General features: G+C 36.5%; 1 protein-coding gene across 1 annotated transcript in view; it reads left to right on the top strand.

Annotated features, from left to right (window-relative positions):
* LOC123557458 (DNA topoisomerase 2-alpha-like) overlaps positions 1 to 22,614 on the top strand; it is a 60,182-nt gene that overhangs the window by 6,497 nt on the left and 31,071 nt on the right. The window contains exons 2-14 of the mRNA XM_053544653.1: positions 1,688 to 1,942; positions 7,321 to 7,414; positions 10,667 to 10,730; positions 12,026 to 12,171; positions 14,062 to 14,159; positions 15,208 to 15,420; positions 15,983 to 16,156; positions 16,604 to 16,705; positions 17,082 to 17,219; positions 18,229 to 18,436; positions 19,237 to 19,322; positions 19,980 to 20,216; positions 20,613 to 20,718. Of these exons, the coding sequence (XP_053400628.1) occupies positions 1,688 to 1,942; positions 7,321 to 7,414; positions 10,667 to 10,730; positions 12,026 to 12,171; positions 14,062 to 14,159; positions 15,208 to 15,420; positions 15,983 to 16,156; positions 16,604 to 16,705; positions 17,082 to 17,219; positions 18,229 to 18,436; positions 19,237 to 19,322; positions 19,980 to 20,216; positions 20,613 to 20,718 (1,921 nt within the window). The remainder of the gene's footprint in view (positions 1 to 1,687; positions 1,943 to 7,320; positions 7,415 to 10,666; positions 10,731 to 12,025; positions 12,172 to 14,061; positions 14,160 to 15,207; positions 15,421 to 15,982; positions 16,157 to 16,603; positions 16,706 to 17,081; positions 17,220 to 18,228; positions 18,437 to 19,236; positions 19,323 to 19,979; positions 20,217 to 20,612; positions 20,719 to 22,614) is intronic.

Raw genomic sequence — 22,614 nt, 5'->3', positions numbered from 1 at the left:
ATCTGACAGTAAAGTTTACCATGTCATTTCCACTTACTAAATCAGCAGTTTGATACTGCAGCAGATTCAAAATCTTTACAAAAAAGATATAGTTAATACATTTTCTTATCTAACTTCCATTGTACGAAATTCGGATTTGAATCCACAAGCCCATTCGGGCTGCCAGATAGGAAATTTTCCAAGCCCGACACCAATTTCACTAGCCCAAACTTAACCCATTACTTCACAAGCAGTCAGCCATATCAGCTACCTACAGTGTATGATTTATGACAGCTTATCATAAATCAATAATCAATACTGTCTTATCAGTTTATCTGCATTGTGTGCATAGGGTGATTTGTGGAATTTGATAAATTTGACACCTCTGTTAGAAATCTGATATTTATGAAACTTTTTGTTCAAGGGATTGGTTTGACATCAATTAATAAAATGTTGCTAATGAATCTGGCTTTTTAATGGTATTTCTTATTTTTTTTCTATCTGGAATACTTTTTAAAATACCATAGGTTAAAGTGAAGAGAAACACAAAATTTAATAAAAACACTGATATTTAATTGTTTTTTTCTATCAAAATGTCAATTTATCACTAAACTTTTTACAAATATATACAGAAGAATTATACACAAATAACATCTGTAAAATTCAGAAATATTGCTTAACTAATAACCTTACAACAGCTATCAAGAAAATACCAGTAGAAAAGTCATTTTTGTTTCGCAGACACCATAAAATACCTAATTTTGTTTTACCGACATCTGTGCATGTTTGAAGGAATAAAAAAGACATAATTATGTTTGCAAGTTTTTAAACACTTTTAACTCCATATCATCATCGTCGGAGTCCCCATCATCGGACACATCACTCCATAAGCATGAGTCTTAGCCAAATGGAATCTAACCTCAAAGCGAAATTCAAGTCACCCGATTTTTAGGATCCGCACTCGCTAATTACCGCTACTCGGACTATTGACAATATGCAAGATATCAAAATGAGTGTCAAATACAAATTCAAACACACACTAATAGCATAATTTAAGCTCCACTTACTTCATTTACTTGTGAGATTTTCGTGAGAAGTGTGAAAGCGAATCAAACTATCCGTGACACCAGAGGTGATTGTATTCAGCCAATTAGTGCCGCGGTTAAGTCTTTGACAATTTGTATTGATTGTCAATATGTGCGAGTGTTAAAAACAACGTTTTATAAAGAAATTGTTGATTAACCATGCGATTAATTGGAATTGTAGACACAATTATTTGGTATCCATGGTAAAAGAACAACACTGTAAAGTATTAACTATGTATAATCGACTTTCACTAATGAATTGATTGGAATATGTATTTTTTGTCAATAATTTAAGTGTTCCTCAATCTGGACGATGCATGATGCATTCTTGAAAATAAGCATTTGTTAATGGAGATCGTATGAAATCACGATGCTATATGCGTTTAATTATAGCATGTTTTTTTAATCACATTAGGAAAAAACTGTAGCCTGGTCAGGAACTGTAGCCTGGTCGGGCTTGTATCTGTGGAAAATCGGTAGTCCGAGCTGAAATTCGGTAGCCATGGGCTATCAGACTACCGCTAATTTCAAACACTATCATTGTGATTGACAGATTGTTGTGCTTCCGATATAATGTCCTTTTCATAGGAAACTCACGAATATATAATTCTACTTCTTTATAGGCACTTTTTGACAAGATGAATCATGGTGGAGATGAAACGCAGGGTGCAGTAGCAGTGAAGCCAAAGAAAAAAGCAGCTAGTTCAAAAGAGAATGAAAATATGGATGAGTACTTCGTTCCAGATAGTGGTGCAGGTGAAGGAAAGGGGTCAAAGAAAAGATTGTCCATTGAAAGAATATACCAAAAGAAAACCCAGCTAGAACATATTTTACTGCGTCCAGACACATACATCGGATCAGTAGAAAGTGTTACTCAGGTATAAAGTTTTTTCAGTCCGTGTTTTCTCCACTTTTAATTGGAAATTTGATTTGGGCTTTTACAATAATAAAAATGAGTCTTTATACACCAAAATTTGGAAATGTTAAAAGAAGTGGTATCAGTGATTAAAACCTTACGATGAATAAGATATTGGTTGAGTATGAGCCAAGTTAGCAAATTGCCTCAAGTGTCAAATGTTAAAGTTTCCATAAAGTATAGTCGTTGTCAAAAAAAAAAGTAAATAAAGTTAAGCAGTTTTCCTGGGTGAAAGGTTTCAAGCATATATATATGACAGAGGTTCAGGTTTTCCTGAGTACCTAGAGTACATTTTCTCAAATTGTGTAAATCCGTTGAAATATTCAGAGGGGGGTAGATGTGCATAAGCTTCTACTGTTCCAACTTCTGATCAGTTTTTCTCCCAAAAAAGAAAATCAATTTTAGTGTATGAATGTCTTGTCTATTTGTCTAGCAGGCACGCATTTTTTTCACAGAGATTGCAGATTGTGGGCAGTGCGATACTTCCGATGGATTATTCATGAAAATTACAAAAAAAACTGCCATAATTTGGACAAAGAAGGTTAACCTAGATTTTCATATTTTGTTTGAAAGACAAGTTCTGGTTGACTTGCATTATTGCCAGCCAATGAAATAGTGGCTCTTGAAACCAGTTTGGTATGTTTTCAAAGATGGCAATACATGATTAGCAGTTAGGGTTAGAGGTAGGACAGCAGCAAATAACTTTGCTAAGTGTTCTTTAAAAAAAAATCTGAGAGCTGTCACACATTGCAGGGATATAAATTAACACTCAAACCCTATTAGCCAACTGGGCTCCTTACTGGCAAATTCTAGGGGCCCAGCCTAAAAGTTAGGGGCCCAGCCTAAAAGTTAGGGGCCCAGCTATTATTAGCGGAAAAATATACTAACAGCGGTTCAGATCGACATACTTAATAATAAGTCTTGTAATTTGCTTCCTGCCAAAATACATCAATTTTTAGCTCACCTGTCACAAAGTGACAAGGTGAGCTTTTGTGATCGTGCGGTGTCCGTCGCCCGTCCGTCCGTCCATGCGTCCGTCCGTAAACTTTTGCTTGTGACCACTCTAGAGGTCACATTTTTCTTGGGATCTTTATGAAAGTTGGTCAGAATGTTCATCTTGATGATATCTAGGTCAAGTTCGAAACTGGGTCACGTGCCTTCAAAAACTAGGTCAGTAGGTCTAAAAATAGAAAAACCTTGTGACCTCTCCAGAGGCCATATATTTCATAAGATCTTCATGAAAATTGGTCAGAATGTTAAACTTGATGATATCTAGGTCAAGTTCGAAACTGGGTCACGTGCCATCAAAAACTAGGTCAGTAGGTCTAAAAATAGAAAAACCTTGTGACCTCTCTAGAGGCCATATATTTTAAAAGGTCTTCATGAAAATTGGTCAGAACATTCATCTTGATGATATCTAGGTCAAGTTCGAAACTGGGTCACGTGCCTTCAAAAACTAGGTCAGTAGGTCAAATAATAGAAAAACCTTGTGACCTCTCTAAAGGCCTTATTTTTTATGGAATCTGTATGAAAGTTGGTTTGAAAGTTCATCTTGATGATATCTAAGTCAAGTTCGATACTGGGTCATGTGCGGTCAAAAACTAGGTCAGTAGGTCTAAAAATAGAAAAACCTTGTGACCTCTCTAGAGGCCATATATTTCATGAGATCTTCATGAAAATTGGTCAGAATGTTCATCTGGATGATATCTAGGTCAAGTTCGAAAGTGGGTCACGTGCCATCAAAAACTAGGTCAGTAGGTTAAATAATAGAAAAACCTTGTGACCTCTCTAGAGGTCATATTTTTCATGGGATCTGTATGAAAGTTAGTCTGAATGTTCATCTTGATGATATCTAGGTCAAGTTCGAAAGTGGGTCAAGTGCCCTCAAAAACTAGGTCAGTAGGTCAAATAATAGAAAAACCTTGTGACCTCTCTAAAGGCCATATTTTTCATGGGATCTGTATGAAAATTGGTCTGAATGTGCATCTTGATGATATCTAGGTCATATATGAAACTGGGTCACGTGCCATCAAAAACTAGGTCAGAAGGTCTAAAAATAGAAAAACCTTGTGACCTGTCTAGAGGCCATATATTTCACAAGATCTTCATGAAAATTAGTCAGATCGTTTATCTTGATGATATCTAGGTCAAGTTCGAAAGTGGGTCACTTGCCATCAAAAACTAGGTCAGTAGGTCAAATAATAGAAAAACCTTGTGACCTCTCTAGAGGCCATATTTTTCATGGGATCTGTATGAAAGTTAGTCTGAATGTTCATCTTGATGATTTCTAGGTCAAGTTTGAAAGTGGGTCACGTGCCCTCAAAAACTAGGTCAGTAGGTCAAATAATAGAAAAAACTTGTGACCTCTCTAAAGGCCATATTTTTTATGGGATCTGTATGAATATTGGTCTGAATGTTCTTCTTGATGATATCTAGGTCAAGTTTGAAACAGGGTCATGTGCGGTCAAAAACTAGGCCAGTAGGTCTAAAAATAGAAAAACCTTGTGACCTCTCTAGAGGCCATACTTGTGAATGGATCTCCATAAAAATTGGTCAGAATGTTCACCTTGATGATATCTAGGTCAAGTTTGAAACTGGGTCACGTGCCTTAAAAAAACTAGGTCAGTAGGTCAAATAATAAAAAAACCTTGTGACCTCTCTAGAGGCCATACTTTTCATGGGATCTGTATGAAAGTTGGTCTAAATGTTCATCTTGATGATATCTAGGTCAAGTTTGAAACTGGGTCAAAAACTAGGTCAGTAGGTCTAAAATTATTAAAATCTTTTGATCTCTCTAGAGGCCATATTTTTCAATGGATCTTCATGAAAATTAATCTAAATGTTCACCTTGATGATATCTAGGTCAGTTTTGAAACTGGGTCACCTGCGGTCAAAAACTGGGCCTGTAGGTATAAAAATAGAAAAACCTTCTGACCTCTCTAGAGGCCATATATTTCATGAGATCTTCATGAAAATTAGTGAGAATGTTCACCTTGATGATATCTAGGTAAAGTTCAAAACAGGGTCATGTACCTTCGAAAACTAGGTCAATAGGTCAAATAATAGAAAAACCTTGTGACCTCTCTAGAGACCATATTTTTCAATGGATCTTCATGAACATTGGTCAGAATTTTTATCTTGATAATAGCTAGGTCAAATTCAAAACTGGGTCACATGAGCTCAAAAACTAGGTCACTATGTCAAATAATAGAAAAAACGACGTCATACTCAAAACTGGGTCATGTGGGAAGAGGTGAGCGATTCAGGACCATCATGGTCCTCTTGTTTAAATATAATTACAGAACACTCATCAAACTCACACTGAAAAGGAAAGCTGTAATCAACCAGTGCATGACATGTTCTAAATATAGGACACAGCCTCTCAAACCCAGACGCACTTAAAGTTTGAACGATTTTTGCAGCACTAGAGGATTTGGGCTATTTATGGGCATTTTGATTGAGGCTGCACGCTTATGGACGTCTGCATTCTAGTATTTTGTTGCATTGTCGAGTTACAGGACTCGCAATTACGAAATTATTACTTGTACAAAAAGTACAAACCATGTTGCGGTTGGTGTTCTATGCAGCCGCAGTCTGTTAACAGCCCATTTTTCATTAAAGTCCTCATTGGCCTTTAGGTCTTTAGATGATCCTGATAATATTTCCTTTTGACGCCGCGACCGACCGTTCTAAGCTCTTTAACAACCTTCAATAAACCTCTACTTTCTAGTGCTGTATTTCTATGGGCGCAGCCATTGTTAGTGACGGAGTAAATGATCCGCATATTCCGATTGGTTGTAGTATATATCGGTAATTTTGATTGGTCGATTTAAGTGACGTAGTGCATATTAATAAGACAGTCTCGGAAAAACCCAGAATATTGACATTAATAGAATCCAAAGCCATTCGCCGGCTGGGCGAATATTTTTGAAAATTGACTCGACCAGCTTCAAATCTGGTCGCACTGGGCGAGTGTTAATTTATATCCCTGCATTGTCAAGCCTATTTTGAAAAGGAATTAGTAACTTCATCAATAATGACTTACCATACACAAAAAAGCACCAAAATTTCCAAGAAAAAGTAGGGGTGTCTCTTTAGTCAACACTGTGGAACTTCTGCTAAGCTGACAGCTAAAATATGAGAATGAACACATTTGTAATAAGATGTGGTTACATTTCCATAGATGCAAAAGATCTTGAAAATGAAACCAAAACATCAAGTATAGGTCCATAATGAAATAAAAACAGCAACTGGCATATATAAAAAATGAAAGTTCTGCTTTAACTGGGAAAATTGGGGATTTTTTTCTGCCATTATCTCTCTAGCCTGGTAGTGCTGCTTGTATTCTAAAAACCAATAAGTTATGAAGTATGAAATGTTTATTTGCAGTCCTGATGAAATATATAATGCATAGAAGATGCTGCAAAAAAGCAAATGTAGATAGGAAATGTTGTCTGAGGATGACCATGGTGGAAAATGTGTTTGGCTTAGTATTAAAGCTCGATATTGTCAGTTTCACAGATGGATATTTTTGTAATAGGAAACTGTAGTTGTCGCAAATTGAGCTCAAAAGATCAGATTTGTCCATCATATTTTGTGTCCAGGAGGGTAACTTAATGACCATTCAAGTTCTTCAACCTTGACATGTAGGTTACAATGGGAAGCCTGTATGGGTCAGTAGGCCAAAGTGTCCAGAGCATATCTTAATAATCATTCAAGTTATTTCCTTCAAACATTTTATTTGTAGGTAGCAACAAGTTAATGTGCAGAGCACATGAATGGGTCATTAAGTCAAAAGCTTAAGGTTACGAAGTTAGCTCAGACATCCGAATTCTATGTCCAGAGCATAATTTAAAAAAAAAGATACTTCAAACTTGGGTATAAGTCCACATTACTTCTCCACCCACCCCAAACAAACCCTCGTCTAAACACTCCCTGCTTTCCACGAACCAAGTCTGTCTGTCAGAGGTTAGGTTACAAATTGATCTCTAAGGTCAGTACATTGTCATATTTCTTTCCAGCGTAAAAACGTTCAAGGTATGGACTTGAAATCCGAAATATAGGTAAGTGGTGATGAGACAATGTGCAGAGGGCAGCAGTCCAAATAAATATAATTTAGGTTTAGGTTGTTTGAAAAAATTCTAGATTTTGAAAGGACTTAGCTGGCAGGAAATGTGATGGTGTGAAATCACATGATTTTTTACCCCTAATGGGATTTAGACACCTAACAATGTGCTTGCTGTTGAACTTAAGGCTCCATTTTTAGCACCTGCCAAATTTATAAAACTTATTCTCAAGTCTGATTTATTACCTTGTTTTATCTGGTATTAAAATTTTCAGCCAATGTGGGTGTTAAATGACGATATGGACCTGATGATACAAAGGGATATAACTTTTGTGCCAGGATTATACAAAATATTTGATGAAATACTCGGTAAGCAATATCTTCAAATTTAAGCAACATTTTATGACATTTTCGGGGGCATATTAGTTTTCAACTGTCCGTCCATTAGTTCGTACGTTCGTCACAACGTTAACTTTTTGCATGAAGGCACTTTACTCGCAAACCACTGCACCCAGGACCTTCAAACTTCACATGCTGATAGTACTTGTTGGGTACACGACCCCTACTGACTTTTGGGTCACCAGGTCAAAGGTCAAGGCGCTGCGGGGGCATTTTTCACCATTAGTGACAGCTCTTGTTCATATCTTCTGTTTAATAGAGATTTTTTTAAGAAACAAAAAGACCAATTACACATATAGCTAGATTATATAGGAAATTTAGGTTTTTATTAGCTAAGTTGAACCAATGGTTCAGGATCAGCTTTTGGCATAGGTTGCTGGTCCTGTGTCATTTGTCTGTCTTTCAAAATTTACATAAAGGTCAAGGAATCTTCTCGGTTCCACTTGATCCCTTGTAGGGATCCCTAGAGCTCAAAATAGGAAAACCTTTTTAAAAATGACTTCTTCTCATGAACTGCTTGATAGTCTTTATTAGACTTGGACTAAAGCTTGGTCTAAAGCATCATTTCAAGGTCCTCGCGCATTTTGGTTTTCAAATGGGGGGGCACCTGGGGTCCCTTTCAGGGCTGCTAGAGGTGAAAATGTAAAACCCTTTAAAAATTCCTTCTCACAAACCTCTTAACGGATCTTCAGCAAACTTCATATTTAACAATTAACACCATTATTAGGTTTCTCCCCCAATTTTGTTCAAATAGGGACACTCAAGGGCCGCTAGAGCTGAAAACCTTTAAATGACTTTATTATGAACCATGTGATGGATTTTCAATATTAAATTTGGTCTGTAGCCTCGTTGTAAGGTCCTCTCCCAATTTTGTTAAAAAGGGACACTTGGTCCCTTTAAAGGGTGGCAGTTCTCATGAATCATTAAATGGATCTTCATCCAACTTGGTCTGTATCATCATTATAAGATTTTCTCCCAAATTTGTTCAAATGTCCCCTTTGCAGGGCTGTTAGAGCTAAAATAAGATAAATTTTAAACACTTCTTTTCATAATCCCTTGATGAATTTTCATATTTTACCATTCAAGTTATCTGCCCTTGAAAACAGCATTTCTCCTAAAATGCCATTTTCAGGGGCAGATAACTTTCAATACTGGTGACCTATGACTTTTATTGTATATCTTTGTTTCTAAGATGATGTCCTTCAATATCCAAAGTTTGAAGAAATTTTATTATTGGGGAAAATTTCGCCCATCTCATTTATATACAGAGACTCTAGTGTATACCTTTAAATACTTATACAAGTATAAATTCTGTCTTTTGAAATACAGTACAGTGTTTTTTTTCTAGCCAATTTGGGGCCGCAATAGGGCCCCAATCCCAATGGAAAATAGTATGTTTTTTTTCCCCCAAATTCAAGGCTAAAATTCCCCAAGTTAATTATATTTTCTTTTTTTCCAACTTTTTCAAACAAGACTAAAACACAGACAGTTTGCTAAAAAAATGCATAATAATAAATTATGGCCATTTCCTCTCTTAAATGTGACATTTTAACAGAAGATATTAGTTTTAACAATTCCCAAATTAGGCACGATGCATTTTTAGCTCACCTGTCACAAAGTGACAAGGTTTGTGACAAGGTGAGCTTTTGTGATCGTGCGGTGTCCGTCGTCCGTTCATGCGTGCATAAACTTTTCCTTGTGACATCTCTAGAGGTCACATTTTTCATGGGATCTTTATGAAAATGGGTCAGAATGTTCATCTTGGTAAATTCTAGGTCAAGTTCGAAACTGGGTTACGTGCCTTCAAAAACTAGGTCAGTAGGTCTAAAAATAGAAAAACCTTGTGACCTCTCTAGAGGCCATAATTTTCAATGGATCTTGTCACGTGCCTTCAAAAACTAGGTCAGTAGGTCAAATAATAGAAAAACCTTGTGACCTCTCTAGAGGCCATAATTTTCAATGGATCTTGTCACGTGCCTTCAAAAACTAGGTCAGTAGGTCAAATAATAGAAAAACCTTGTGACCTCTCTAAAGGCGATATTTTTCATAGGATCTGTATGAAAGTTGGTCTGAATGTTCATCTTGATGATATCTAGGTCAAGTTCGAAACTGGGTCACGTGCGGTCAAAAACTAGTTCAGTAGGTCTAAAAATAGAAAAACCTTGTGACCTCTCTAGAGGCCATATATTTCATGAAATCTTCATGAAAGTTGGTCTGAATGTTCATCTTGATGATATATAGGTCAAGTTCGAAACAGGGTCATGTGCGGTCAAAAACTAGGTCAGTAGGTCTAAAAATAGAAAAACCTTGTGACCTCTCTAGAGGCCATACTTGTGAATGGATCTCCATAAAAATTGGTCAGAATGTTCATCTTGATGATATCTAGGTCAAGTTCGAAAGTGGGTCACGTGCCTTCAAAAAGTAGGTCAGTAGGTCAAATAATGAAAAACCTTGTGACCTCTCTACAGGCCATATTTTTCATGGGATCTGTATGAAAGTTGGTCTGAATGTTTATCTTGATGATATCTAGGTCAAGTTTGAAACTGGGTCAACTTCGATCAAAAACTAGGTCAGTAGGTCTTGAAATAGAAAAACCTTGTGACCTCTCTAGAGGGCATACCCTTGAATGGATCTTCATGAAAATTGGTCAGAATGTTCATCTTGATGATATCTAGGTCAAGTTTGAAACTGGGTCACATGCCTTAAAAAACTAGGTCAATAGGTCAAATAATAGAAAAACCTTGTGACCTCTCTAGAGACCATATTTTTCAATGGATCTTCATGAAAATTGGTCAGAATTTTTATCTTGATAATATCTAGGTCAAGTTCAAAACCGGGTCACATGAGCTCAAAAACTAGGTCACTATGTCAAATAATAGAAAAAACGATGTCATACTCAAAACTGGATCATGTGGGAACAGGTGAGCGATTCAGGACCATCATGGTCCTCTTGTTCCCAATTGTAAAGGCCCCGGCCCCATTCCAAAATTGGTGGGAAAAAACACTGCAGTACAAATTGTATTAAGAGACCATCTAAGGGAAGGACAAACACAAATGGTCTCTTAATACAACATAAATTGTTCATTAACAACATAAAAAGGAACAGAAAAAGTGGTCTTTTAATGCAAGTGGTCTCTAATAGTCGTGATCTCTCGAGCAAGTTTTACTGTAGTACTGTTTTTCAGCAGTGTGAATACTAAGGAAATCTTTTTTCTGTTCTAGTGAATGCTGCTGATAATAAGCAACGAGATCCAAAGATGAACTGCATCAAAATTGACATTGACCCGTAAGTAGCCAAGTTGATAGCAAGATAATGTAAATAATCAAACTTATATGGCTGTGGAACGTCGGACAAGTGGTGATTTGATCCGTTCTGCAAGTCGGGGCTGACGATTCACAGATCGAACCACGTACTTGAACTTTTGGTCGAATTCATGGATAACTGAGTACTCAGATACTCGTTACAGCCCTACAAACTGATGTCATTTTTACCTTTATTCTATAAGAAGCTTGAAAAATATATATTTATGTATCCAAAATAGAGTTGAGAAAATAATTTTTCAATTTTTAGCTTGAATATTTGAGGAATTGCGAGAGCTGTTCTCCCCAAAAGTCAATGTCACACCTTGGTTTAAGTTTTCTATGCAATTTTGTATCTCACTAACTGTTGCATGTATTGGATTGAAACTTCATTCAAGGTTTCCTAGTCATCTAACCTACTGAAATAATCATGTTAGATAAATCTTGTATGCATTTAGTACTCGTGGCCCTATTCCGATTAGAAAATTCAGTTTAATTTTTGCGTGTAATTAACTGTCAGGCTGTACAACTATATGCATAGCCATTGGATTGAAATTTCTGTCAATGTTTTCCAGTAATGAGACTTACTGAAATAACCAAGTTAGATAACTTTGGGTTGGATTTGATTTAAAATATGGCACTATTTCCAATTACAGAATTTGGTTAGTTTTGCTTGCAACTGTCAATCTGTATCTCAATAATGATTGATGCTTCACGTAAGACATCCTGATAAAACTATAGTTGGAAAATTCTTGGTTGAAATTAATTCAGATTATGGTTGGTAAAAGAGATAGAAGTTTTGCATGCAAGTTGTTATTATTGTCATGTAAAACTTTTATTTACTGGTAGCCCACCTGCTTAGCTCAATAGTGAGAGCGCAGGTCTATGGAATACAGGGTCATGAGTTCGATCCCCAGGCTAGGCATATGTTCTCCTTGACAATTTGATAAAAGACATTGTGTCTGAAATCATTCGTCCTCCACCTCTGATTTATGTGGGGCAGTTACTTGCGGACAACAGGCTTGTACTGGTACTGAATCCAGGAACAGTGGTTAGGTTAACTGCCTGCTGTTACATAACTGAAATACTGTTGAAAAATGGCGTTATACCCAAAACAAACAACAAAAAAATTATTTTTACTAAATTCAGAACTTTACATAAGTCTTGCCAAGTGATGACCCTTGTTCAACTTTGAAGTTGTTGAATAGTCGGGCGCACCATGTTATGGATGGCTCTAGTTTTGTGGTATTAATGGTTTAACTCTTGGTGGACTGGTTTTAGGGCAGCCAATAAGATCAGGGTATGGAACAACGGACGAGGTATCCCAGTGGTAGAACACAAAGAGCATAATATGTATGTTCCTACAATGATTTTTGGTCATCTTCTAACGTCCAGTAACTATGATGATACACAGAAAAAGGTTACAGGTAAGTCATGGTCAACAGCTGCTTGTAAACTTGTGCATTTGATGTAGCAGTTTCATCCAGAATCATTATCACTGATAAGATTTATTGTGAAAGCATTTGTTATTGCATTTGTTGTAAGTGGTTTGCATCAGTTTACAAATGAAGAAACTTGCAAGAGAATATGATACCAAAATAACTGTGGAAATTCTCTTTGCATAATAGCTTATCAGAACACCAGTCCTGGACTCAAGATTTTTCAAAACATCAGAAAATTGAAAAACGTCGGTGTTCAAAATTGTGATTGAACGTTGTTGTAGTTGACGAGTGTGGTTAAAGCTATAGGCCGTCCTTAAAAATTGTTTTGCATAACCCATTCCAGCAAAATTTAGATATGTAGGCAGATTTAAACAGGGCTCCAGATAATTTTTTTGGCCTAGGAGTATTTACTCATCAAAATTCTTGCGAATGAGTAAAATGGTAAAATCTGAAATTGACTAGGGGTAATTTTACTCCTGTATATTTGTAAATGAGAAAAAAAAGCAGAAATCAGTTTTATAACATATTTATTGGGTGTAATATCTAGAATTTGTTTGCAGTTCAGTTTCAATTCGGCATTCAAGTTTTTGCTTCTTTTTCTCCATTGGCTTGCTTTGGCTTCACACTCACTGCCAAATCCAATAGATTATTCAATATACCTTTAACGATGTTTTGGGTATCATTTTTTGTTGGTTTAAAGAATGCGTAGCACGTCTGTTCACTTCATACATTCTTAGAAAGAGACATGTTGTTGTTTACTCCACACTGGAAGTTGATATTTTAAATTGACACCGCTTTAAAATACACTACCTTACCATCAATATTAATTCCCAACAATTTGATTTACACACGCATTGAGTGTATAATATAGTTTAACCAAGGTTTATAGAGTACCATTCAATGTCTTTGTACCTTCAATGTGGCACATGTGGCACAATGAATGCCGATCGTGCACTGTTGTGTAAAGTATCCAGACGATTCAGATTTTGTTTACGCTTGTAAAAAGTCATTGCATGCGATTCTGTAATTTCATGTACGTTTTTATACGCTAAAAAATTAGCAGACATGCGTATAATATACATTATTTCAAAGCATAATTTACGCTAATACGCATCTTATCTGGAGCTCTGTTTAAAGAAATTGTTTATATTTTTAAGAAGAAAAAAATAGGGATCATAGAAATCGGCTGCATCTTTTACACAATGACTGACATTTTATGAAATGTCTTACTCTTCTTTTCCATCAAAAGGTTTTAAGTATTCCTTTGCATATATGTTCTACATTACAAGACCCAGATTCCAAAGCACAAAGGTCGAGGTAACATTTGGAAGGGGCCACAATGACCCAGTGGTTAAAGTTGCAAACTTCATATCACTTGCCTCACCTCCCCGCTATAGTCGTAGTGTGAGTAGGCCGTCTGGTTGGTGGAAGGTCTGTTATACCCACTAGTACCAAGGTACCTGAAATTGTAAAAAATTATATATGGAGCAGCATCCTTCTCCAATAAAATTTGAAAAGGTTCCATGTGGCCTTAATCTTGTGTATGTGACTTAAAATTAAACCAAACAAGCACACCTTGAGGTCAGATGATAACGGGGTCTGCTTTGTGTCATATCCATTCATGACCATTGTGTTTTCCATATTATAAGGAACGCTGTCTGGGTAAGACCCAGAGCCATAGATGGAAAGTGGAGGTCAAAGATTGTAAATTAATTTTTCTTGTCCAGTCAATAACTGTATCATACTTACATTGACATTACAATAATTACACACAAACATTCACAACAAGGTGAAGGTTATTATCAAACATTGATAAAAAAGAAGGAATTTAATATATTATTATGATATCATGTTTAAAGTTTGTTTTGTTGCTAGGTGGGAGAAATGGTTACGGTGCTAAATTGTGCAATATATTCAGCAAGAAGTTTGTTGTGGAGACCTCGTACAAGGAATATCACAAAGGATTTAGACAGGTAATGAATGTCACATGTTAATGAATAATACATATTATATAGATATTTTTTACTTAAAAGCATGAAGTAACTATTATAGGGTTATAGTAATGGTCTCCGTCCGTCTGTAACATTTTGTGTCTGCTCTGTATCTCCTAAACTCCTTGAAAGATTTTCATGAAACTTGGGTCAAATGATCACATCATCAAGACAATGTGCAGAACTCATGAGTTAGCCATGTTGGTTCAAGGTAAAGGTAACAACTCCAGGTCAAAAGTTTGAGCCTTCCATTTTGTGTCCGCTCTGTATCTCCTAAAACCCTTGAAGGATTTTCATGAAACTTGGGTCAAATGATCACCTCATCAAGACGATATGCGGAACTCATGAGTCAGCCATGTCGGCTCTAGGTCAAGGTCACAACTCAAGGTCAAAGGTTTGAGCCTTCCATTTTGTGTCCGCTCTGTATCTCCTAAAACCCTTGAAGGATTTTCTTGAAACTTGGGTCAAATGATCACCTCATCAATATGTTGTGCAGAACTCATGAGTCAGCCATCTTGGCTTAAGGTCACAAGGTCAAAGGGTTGAGCATTCCATTTTGTGTCCACTCTGTATCTCCTAAACCCCTTGAAGGATTTTCAGATTCATTGATGTCGTCATACATGGACTATAAAATATTCTTAACAACGTCAATGCTTCCACCCAATACCATCAACCCTTCCACTATCCATAACAGCGGCGGGGGATATAACTGTCTTTCAGACTGCCTTGTTTCCCCTGAATTGCACAGAGAAATTTAATCTATATGAAGATGTACATAAGAGTACATCAAACACATTAGGATTAAATGTATATCTGTATTAGTTGTAACTCCTGTTAAGGTAAAGAAGTTCCAGTTCTGACACTAGGTTGCCTCATTAAGTGACATTGAATTTCAATGAACCAAAAAAAAACAAACTTGTTTATCATCCATTATAATTTTCAAATTAATGTCTCTCTGAAATAGCCTTTGGTCAGAACCGCACATTTTTTGAAGCATTGTGGGACTATATATTAGATTTTTGCTTTGTAGACATGGCAAGACAACATGGGGAAGACAAAAGAGCCATCCATCACTGAAGCTAAAGATGAAGATTTTACAGCTATCACATTTTACCCGGATCTTGAGAAGTTCCGAATGGAGACGCTTGATAAAGATACAGTAGATCTGTTCACTAGAAGGGCTTTTGACATCGCTGCAGCTACAAAAGATGTTAAAGTGATCTTGAATGGCAAGAGGGTACCTGTAAGTAAAGGATAGAGGCTGTGAAGTAAAATCTTTCTCATCATTAAGAAACTGGTCAGGAGGGAGCATAGCGAATGGCTGTGGTTTCTTAACGATGAATGTTATGCTTCTTAGCAATAATCTGATTTAGTGTTTTACTGCTTTTTCAATGCAGCTATAAATAGATCAACCTCTTAACATTTCGCTTAAGAGATATTGTTCAGTTTGTATACTGTTCATGAATAAGTGTTGGAAAACTTTGAAAATGTCTTGCATGTTATTAGTTGAAAAAAGGTGGGTAAACACTTTGCAGTAGTATTTACCATAATGAGATTGTATGCAGAAGTCTGTTGATCCAAGGATGAAGCAATATGGTACGGTCAAAGGTCAGAATGACATCATATCTGGTCTGCTCAATATCTTTAAAATCGCAAACATATTTCTTTATGACTGTTTAATGAAATGGGATGTTGTGGTGTTTCCTATGTCCGTCCAATGATCAGAATTTCAGAGAGGTGAGTACTAGATACTGAGTTTTGCAATAATAGAAATTGACTGTATTGATTGACTTAAACTGTTGCAGGTTAAGAACTTCAGAGATTATGTGAACCTGTTCATTAAAGACAAAGTAGATGAGGCAGGTGCACCAGTGAAGTTGGTACATGAAATTGTTAGTCCTAGGTGGGAGGTTGCTGTCACATTGAGTGATAAAGGTTTTCAACAAGCCAGCTTTGTAAACAGCATTGCCACTACTAAGGTAAGAAGTTTGTTCTAGGGAGTCCTGCTGGATTCTTTATACTATTATTGTCTGTATGTCATGTGATATTTGGCTTAAACATGTAAGCATCAACTTTTTGAAACTGAAAGGGTTTTACAGTAAAAAAAGAGGGTTTCCTTTTCTTCTCTCAACTTTCCTTTTCAATAACATAAATTTATTTCTGTATCTTTTTGTGTTAAATATTTAGTGACCTTTGTATTTAGATCACAGGATTATGAATAATGAGTTGGTTGGTTTGATTTTTTGATGACACATGTTATCTGCGATGATATGACAGAAAATTTGACGAACTTCATCTGTCCAGCTTTAATTCATATGGAGGTGTTGAATGTTTGTGCTGATACTGAAAAATTATAAACTTAACGCAGACTTCCATATTTTTTGGTAAAAAAGCATGTTGATCTAATACTATTTCATTGTTTGTAGGGAGGGCGTCATGTTGACCATGTTACTGACCAAGTTGTCAAGAAATTGATAGAAGTTGTGAGCAAGAAAAACAAGGGAGGTGTTCAGATCAAGCCTTTCCAGGTAAATTTTTGAAAGTAATGTACAACTGCATCTGACCAGAAGAGGACTTTGTATTGCTTTGCTATAATTCTTTATTCACCTGTTATCACTGACAACAGTCCCCTGTATGTACATGTAAGTTCTAACTGTAGAATATGAAACTGAAAAAAATAAGTGTTTGAACTGTAATGGGTGAAATAGTTGTCTTAACCTCTGTTCTTTGTTCAGTTCCATTAAAAATGTATTGAGTATCATCTGATCTGATCCTCTGGCATAACAACAGGAGAGGATGAATCCAAGTAAGGCATGAATGCAACAAAAATGTTCCATTTTACTTATCTCTGATATGTGTTTAATGTGTGGTACTGGTATAGTTACTGGTATTGTATTATTACAGGTGAAGAACCATTTGTGGTTGTTTGTAAACTGTTTAATAGAGAATCCAACATTCGACTCACAGACGAAAGAGAACATGACCTTACAGGCAAAATCATTTGGCTCCAAGTGTCAGCTGTCGGAAAAATTCATCACACAGGTACGGTTCTTACTTACCTAATGGGAATAGACCAGGCTGGTAGCTTTGCTTTGGAAAAAAAGTTTATTGTGATGTCATAAACAAAAAGCAGGAAACCTGCGTGATTTATACTTTACAGAATATTTGAAAATTGACAGTAGTTAAGACAATGTTTTTAAGTATTTGAGTTTGTACTCCATGTATTTAAGAAGTGTTAAAAGTTATGTTGCACAGATAGCAATTTTCTTGAAGTTGAATGTGAAAATGTTTTTTTTTGTAATTCTGGAGCGATCCAGTTCTTGTTTTCTGATGTTGAATATGAACAATGTCAGGGATGTGATCACAAAAGGGTAATGTTGTTAAGTTACTGATCAGTAAAAAACATAGCCCCTAGGGGATGTAAATTTTAATGACAAAGTCTTTCTTTAAATGTTCAGGTAATTGATGCAGTCTCAGATCGTCAGATTGTCATTGTTGCAAGAGTTACTTAGGCATGCAAGTTAGAACCATCGTGGCCCTTGTTGTTTACAAGACCTTGTTAATATGTAAATTATGCCCCATTTGGCAGCACTAAAGACTAAATGCAAAATTTACCAAACTGTTTGACATGTCGGGCAAAATTGAAGCAGGTTTGGCAAGTTTTTTCAAGGCCCCTGACCAAATGTTAAACATTCACACAAACAAAATATACATTCCAAAACAGGTAAAAAGTGGTTTCCATTGACAAAAATTTTATAAAAGTTGTGATGACTTGTCAGTTACTCTAAAACAATCAAACAGGAAGTTAAGAGTATTTAGTGTAATACTACAATATTTGGAAATGATTATTTAAATAAGAAAATGTTTGTCAGACAAAGTTTTGTTTGATTAGACAAATGTTAGGCAGTCTCTCCAGCCATTTCGTTAAGCATGCAATCTGGTTTTGTAATTTGAATGAAGACGAGCAGTTTGAGGATAAAGAGTCAAAATACTTACCTGTAAAAGATATAAAAAAAATTTCCCTCATCTTTAAGTGTTGCGTGTTTTGCAGGTCAGCAAGTGTGGTATTGTTGAAAGCATACAGAGTTGGATGAAGTTCAAGGCCCAGTCACAGCTGAAGAAAGTTAGTGGTGCCAAACAGAACAAATTGAGGGGTATACCCAAACTTGATGATGCTAACGATGCTGGAACGAAACACTCGCTTGATTGTACCCTCATCCTGACTGAGGGAGATTCAGCTAAAACTTTAGCTGTTGCTGGTAAAGCAGTTAAACATAATAAATGTTTACTGATGCATGTTCTATTTATTAGTGTTTTTCAAATAGTAGAGTTATTATTATCACCATTTCAGCGGGGTATGGCTTACAAGTTACGCTTGAAAGCATGATTTCAAAGAGCATTAAATAATTTAAAACTTGTGTTTGCTTCATATTATCTTAAGTAATTTTAAGATTTTAATAAAACTATGGCAATTGTTTGTTATTCTCATTTAAAAGACATACAGAGCATATGTCACACGTCACCAGATCCAAGGTCAGGGTCACTGTTACAGGCCAAAGATCAAATGGTTCCTAATTTTTGTATGCTCCATGTTTGTCCACTTGAAGAATTATCATAAAACTAGCATCACTTAAGCCTGCAAGAGGACATACATAGTGCTCAACTTTGGTCCCTAGGTCCAAGTTTAAGGTCCCAATTGAAGCTCAAAGGTCATGATAGCATTTTACATTCCTTGTATCAGAGCAGTGTCTGGTTGTAATAGTCACTTGTGATAGCTGTAGTTAATTGTTTGGCATGCGGTTTAGATATTAAATGAGACTATTGCCAGGTTAATAATGTGTGATGTGGTGGCCCAGCTGTCTAGGCATTAATAAGCTACATGGAGATCAGCTTGGCAACAGGTGGAAAGGGAAGGGAGAAATTGCGAGCTTTGACGCTGTAGAAAATATATTGATATACATGTAGTAGAAATCAGGATGGGAGTCTGCTTGTCAGAAACTGTGTGTTTTTACCTGCATATTATTATTTTATGTTTGCTGACTATTTTACTATGTTGTAGGTCTTGGTGTTGTGGGGCGTGACAGGTATGGTGTGTTCCCACTGAGAGGTAAAGTGTTGAATGTACGAGAAGCTTCTCATAAACAGGTGAGCCTTGCAACTTTGCCACTTCTTCTTACTAGAAGACAGATACATGTACTGGAGGGTGACAGCGATGTTTATTTACTCTTTATTATGCCAACCTTTTGAAGAAGCAGGGTATATTGCTTTGCACCTACGTAAGTCCTTCCGTCTGCCAATAGTCAACGGTTTCCGCCTGATAACTTGAGAACCACTTGATCCAAAAACTTCATACTTGGTAGAGTGATTGGGTTATGAGGTAGATGACCCCTGTTTTTGGGGTCAGTCGGTCAAGGTTGACGGTCACAGGGTCCTGAACATTGTAAATGGTTTCTTCCCAATAACTTGAGAACCACTTCCCTATTGTTTTGGGGGTTAGTAGGTCAAGGGTCAAGGTCAAAGTGGTCACAGGACTGAAAATGGGGGGTGAGGGGCATAAGTGTTCTACAAACAACTCTAGATGTTAAGACAGACAGTACTTGATACAACACACTTTTTATGCCCGTATGATATTCAAGATTATGAAGTTCTGTGTACTTAATAGTTTTTCATACTAGCTTATGGTGAAGGTTTATATGATACAGTTTATTAGCATTGCTCTGGTTGTCTTGTGGCCTGAAAACAGGTTTCTGGTCATTCAGAAAGTAGTGGTTGTTACTGACCAGATTATTTTCCTCCACGCAGATTATGGAGAACGCTGAAATCAATAATGTTGTAAAGATCATGGGACTTCAGTTCAACAAGAAGTATGAGGACCATGATCAGCTGAAGATGTTACGATACGGCAAGATAATGATCATGACAGATCAGGACCAGGACGGCTCCCATATCAAAGGCTTGCTCATAAACTTTCTACAACATTTCTGGCCAAATCTGCTCAAACACAATGTTGTCAATCAGTTTATCACACCCATTGTCAAGGTTAGTATGCTTAGCTGAGTGATTTTACTACAAGTATCTAAAAAGACATTAGATTCCTAAACTTCCGATCAAGGTTCAAGTTAGTAATGGCATTATAGAGAATGGTTACAGATACCTTTTGAAACCTCCACCAAATCTTCATTGAGTAATCCTCTTCCAAGACAACTTGCTATTCCAAATATGTTTATTGTTGAAACTAGTTCCCATAATCAGTGGCAAGATTTCAGACTAATTGCACAGAAGTTATCTTGGATGATTGTCTACCAAAACCAGTCCAGCTGTTGATTTGTTAAAACGGATATGTGGATTAGTTTTCTCTGTGTGACTCTGCTGTTTCAAGAATTTTTTGGTCAGAATGTTTGTTTGATGATGTATTAAGAGACATGAATATTGCAGGTAACTAAGGGTAAAGAAGAGCAATCGTTCTACAGTTTACCGGAGTTTGAAGAATGGAAAGCAGCCACTAGTAACTGGAACACGTGGAAGATAAAGTACTACAAAGGTTTGCTTTCTTTTGTTATTAACTAACTGCCTATTCTCAAGGAATTTATGATTGTGAACAGTTTTGAAGAGCTTGCAGTTTTTACAATTAATTCCTTACAGTGGGAAATACTTAAAAATTAAAAACACTGAGGCAGAGGTCCATCTATAGAATCTTGATCCTGTTTTAAACAATACCCTGCAGTGTATTTTAATGAAACTTTGTATGTGGTATGTTGATAGCAGACCATAAGGGGATTATGTATATTTTGAAAGTACGACCATAATTCTTGTTGCTATGGAACAAAATGAGGTAACATGAAAATAACAGTATTATGCAGATCCTGTAATAACTGCACTGATTGTATATTGCCAGTTGCTTTGTTTATGGACCAAAATAACGGCTTCAGTCCAAAGGTATAGTCAAAAAGGTTGAGATGAGTGATTTAGGACAATCATGATTCATGTTTATACATACAGTGGTTGAATTTAACTTCTCTTTTGCATTGGTAAATTTTTTTTTTTGAGTAGGAAATTTCAACTTGCATGATGTCATCCTCTTGTTCAGCCATTTTTAGCCAAAGGCTCAGGGTGAGCTATTAGGAGCAGTCACCGTCCGGCGTCCGGTGTCATTTGTCCGTCCGTAAACTTTTACTTTAAATGACATCTCCTCATAAACCACTAGGCCAATTTCATCCAAACTTCACAGGAATGTTCCTTTGGTGAAGCTCTTCAAAAATTGTTCAAAGAATTGAATTCCATGCAGAACTCTGGTTGCCATAGCAACCGAAAGGAAAAACTTTAAAAATCTTCTTCTCAAAAACCAGAAGCCCTAGAGCTTAGATATTTGGTGTGAAGCATTGCCTAGTGGACCTCTACCAATTTTGTTCAAATCATGACCCCGGGGTCAAAATTGACCCTGCCCCAGGGGTCACTTGATTTTACATAGGAAAATCTTAAAAAATCTTCTCCTCCAAAAATCAGAAGCCCTAGAGCTTAGATGTTTGACTTGTAGCATTGCCGTATGGACCTCTACTAAAGTTGTTCAAAACATGACCCCGGGGTCAAAATTGACCCCGCCCCAGGGGTCACTTGATTTAACATAGGAAAATCTTCAAAAAATTTCTAAAAATAAACCAGAAGGCCTAGAGCTTAGATATTTGACATGTAGAATTGTCTAGTGGACCTTTACAAAATTTGTTCAAATCATGACCCCAGGGGTCACTTGATTTTACATAGGAAAATCTTCAAAAATTTTCTTATAATAAACCAGAAGGCATAAAGTTCAAAAGGTCAAAATTGACCCCGCCCCAGGGGTCACTTGATTTTACACAGGAAAATCTTCAAAAAATTTCTAAAAATAAACCAGAAGGCCTAGAGCTTAGATATTTGACATGTAGCATTGCCTAGTAGACTTCTACAAAATTTATTCAAATCATGACCTCTGGGGTCAAATTTACCCCTCCCCATGGGGTTTCTTGATTGTACATAGAAAAATCTTCAAAATTTTCTAAAAAAAAACAACAGAAGGCCTAGAGCTTAGATATTTGACATGTAGCATTGCCTAGTGGACCTCTACAAAAGTTGTTCAAATCTTGACCTCCCCCCCCCCCCCCCCCCCCCGGGTCAAATTGACCCAGTCCCAGGGGTTACTTGATTGTACAGAGGGAAATCTTCATAAATTTGCTTAAAATAAACCAGAAGGAAGAGATCTTAGATATTTGATATGTAACATTGCCTAGTAGACTTCTACAAACTTTGTTCAAATCATGACCCTCGGGGTAAAAATTGGCCCCGCCCCAGGGGTTACTTGATTGTACATCGGAAAATCTTCCAAAACATTTCTAAAAATCATCAGTTTGACATTTGAAACATGTAGCTCATATTACTCTGGTGAGCGATCCAGGGTCATCATGAC

This window comes from Mercenaria mercenaria, chromosome 5, assembly GCF_021730395.1.
Source record: "Mercenaria mercenaria strain notata chromosome 5, MADL_Memer_1, whole genome shotgun sequence".
Classification (NCBI taxonomy): domain Eukaryota; kingdom Metazoa; phylum Mollusca; class Bivalvia; order Venerida; family Veneridae; genus Mercenaria; species Mercenaria mercenaria.
Note: the sequence above shows the minus strand (reverse complement) of the source record. Positions and strands in the feature narration are given on the sequence as shown.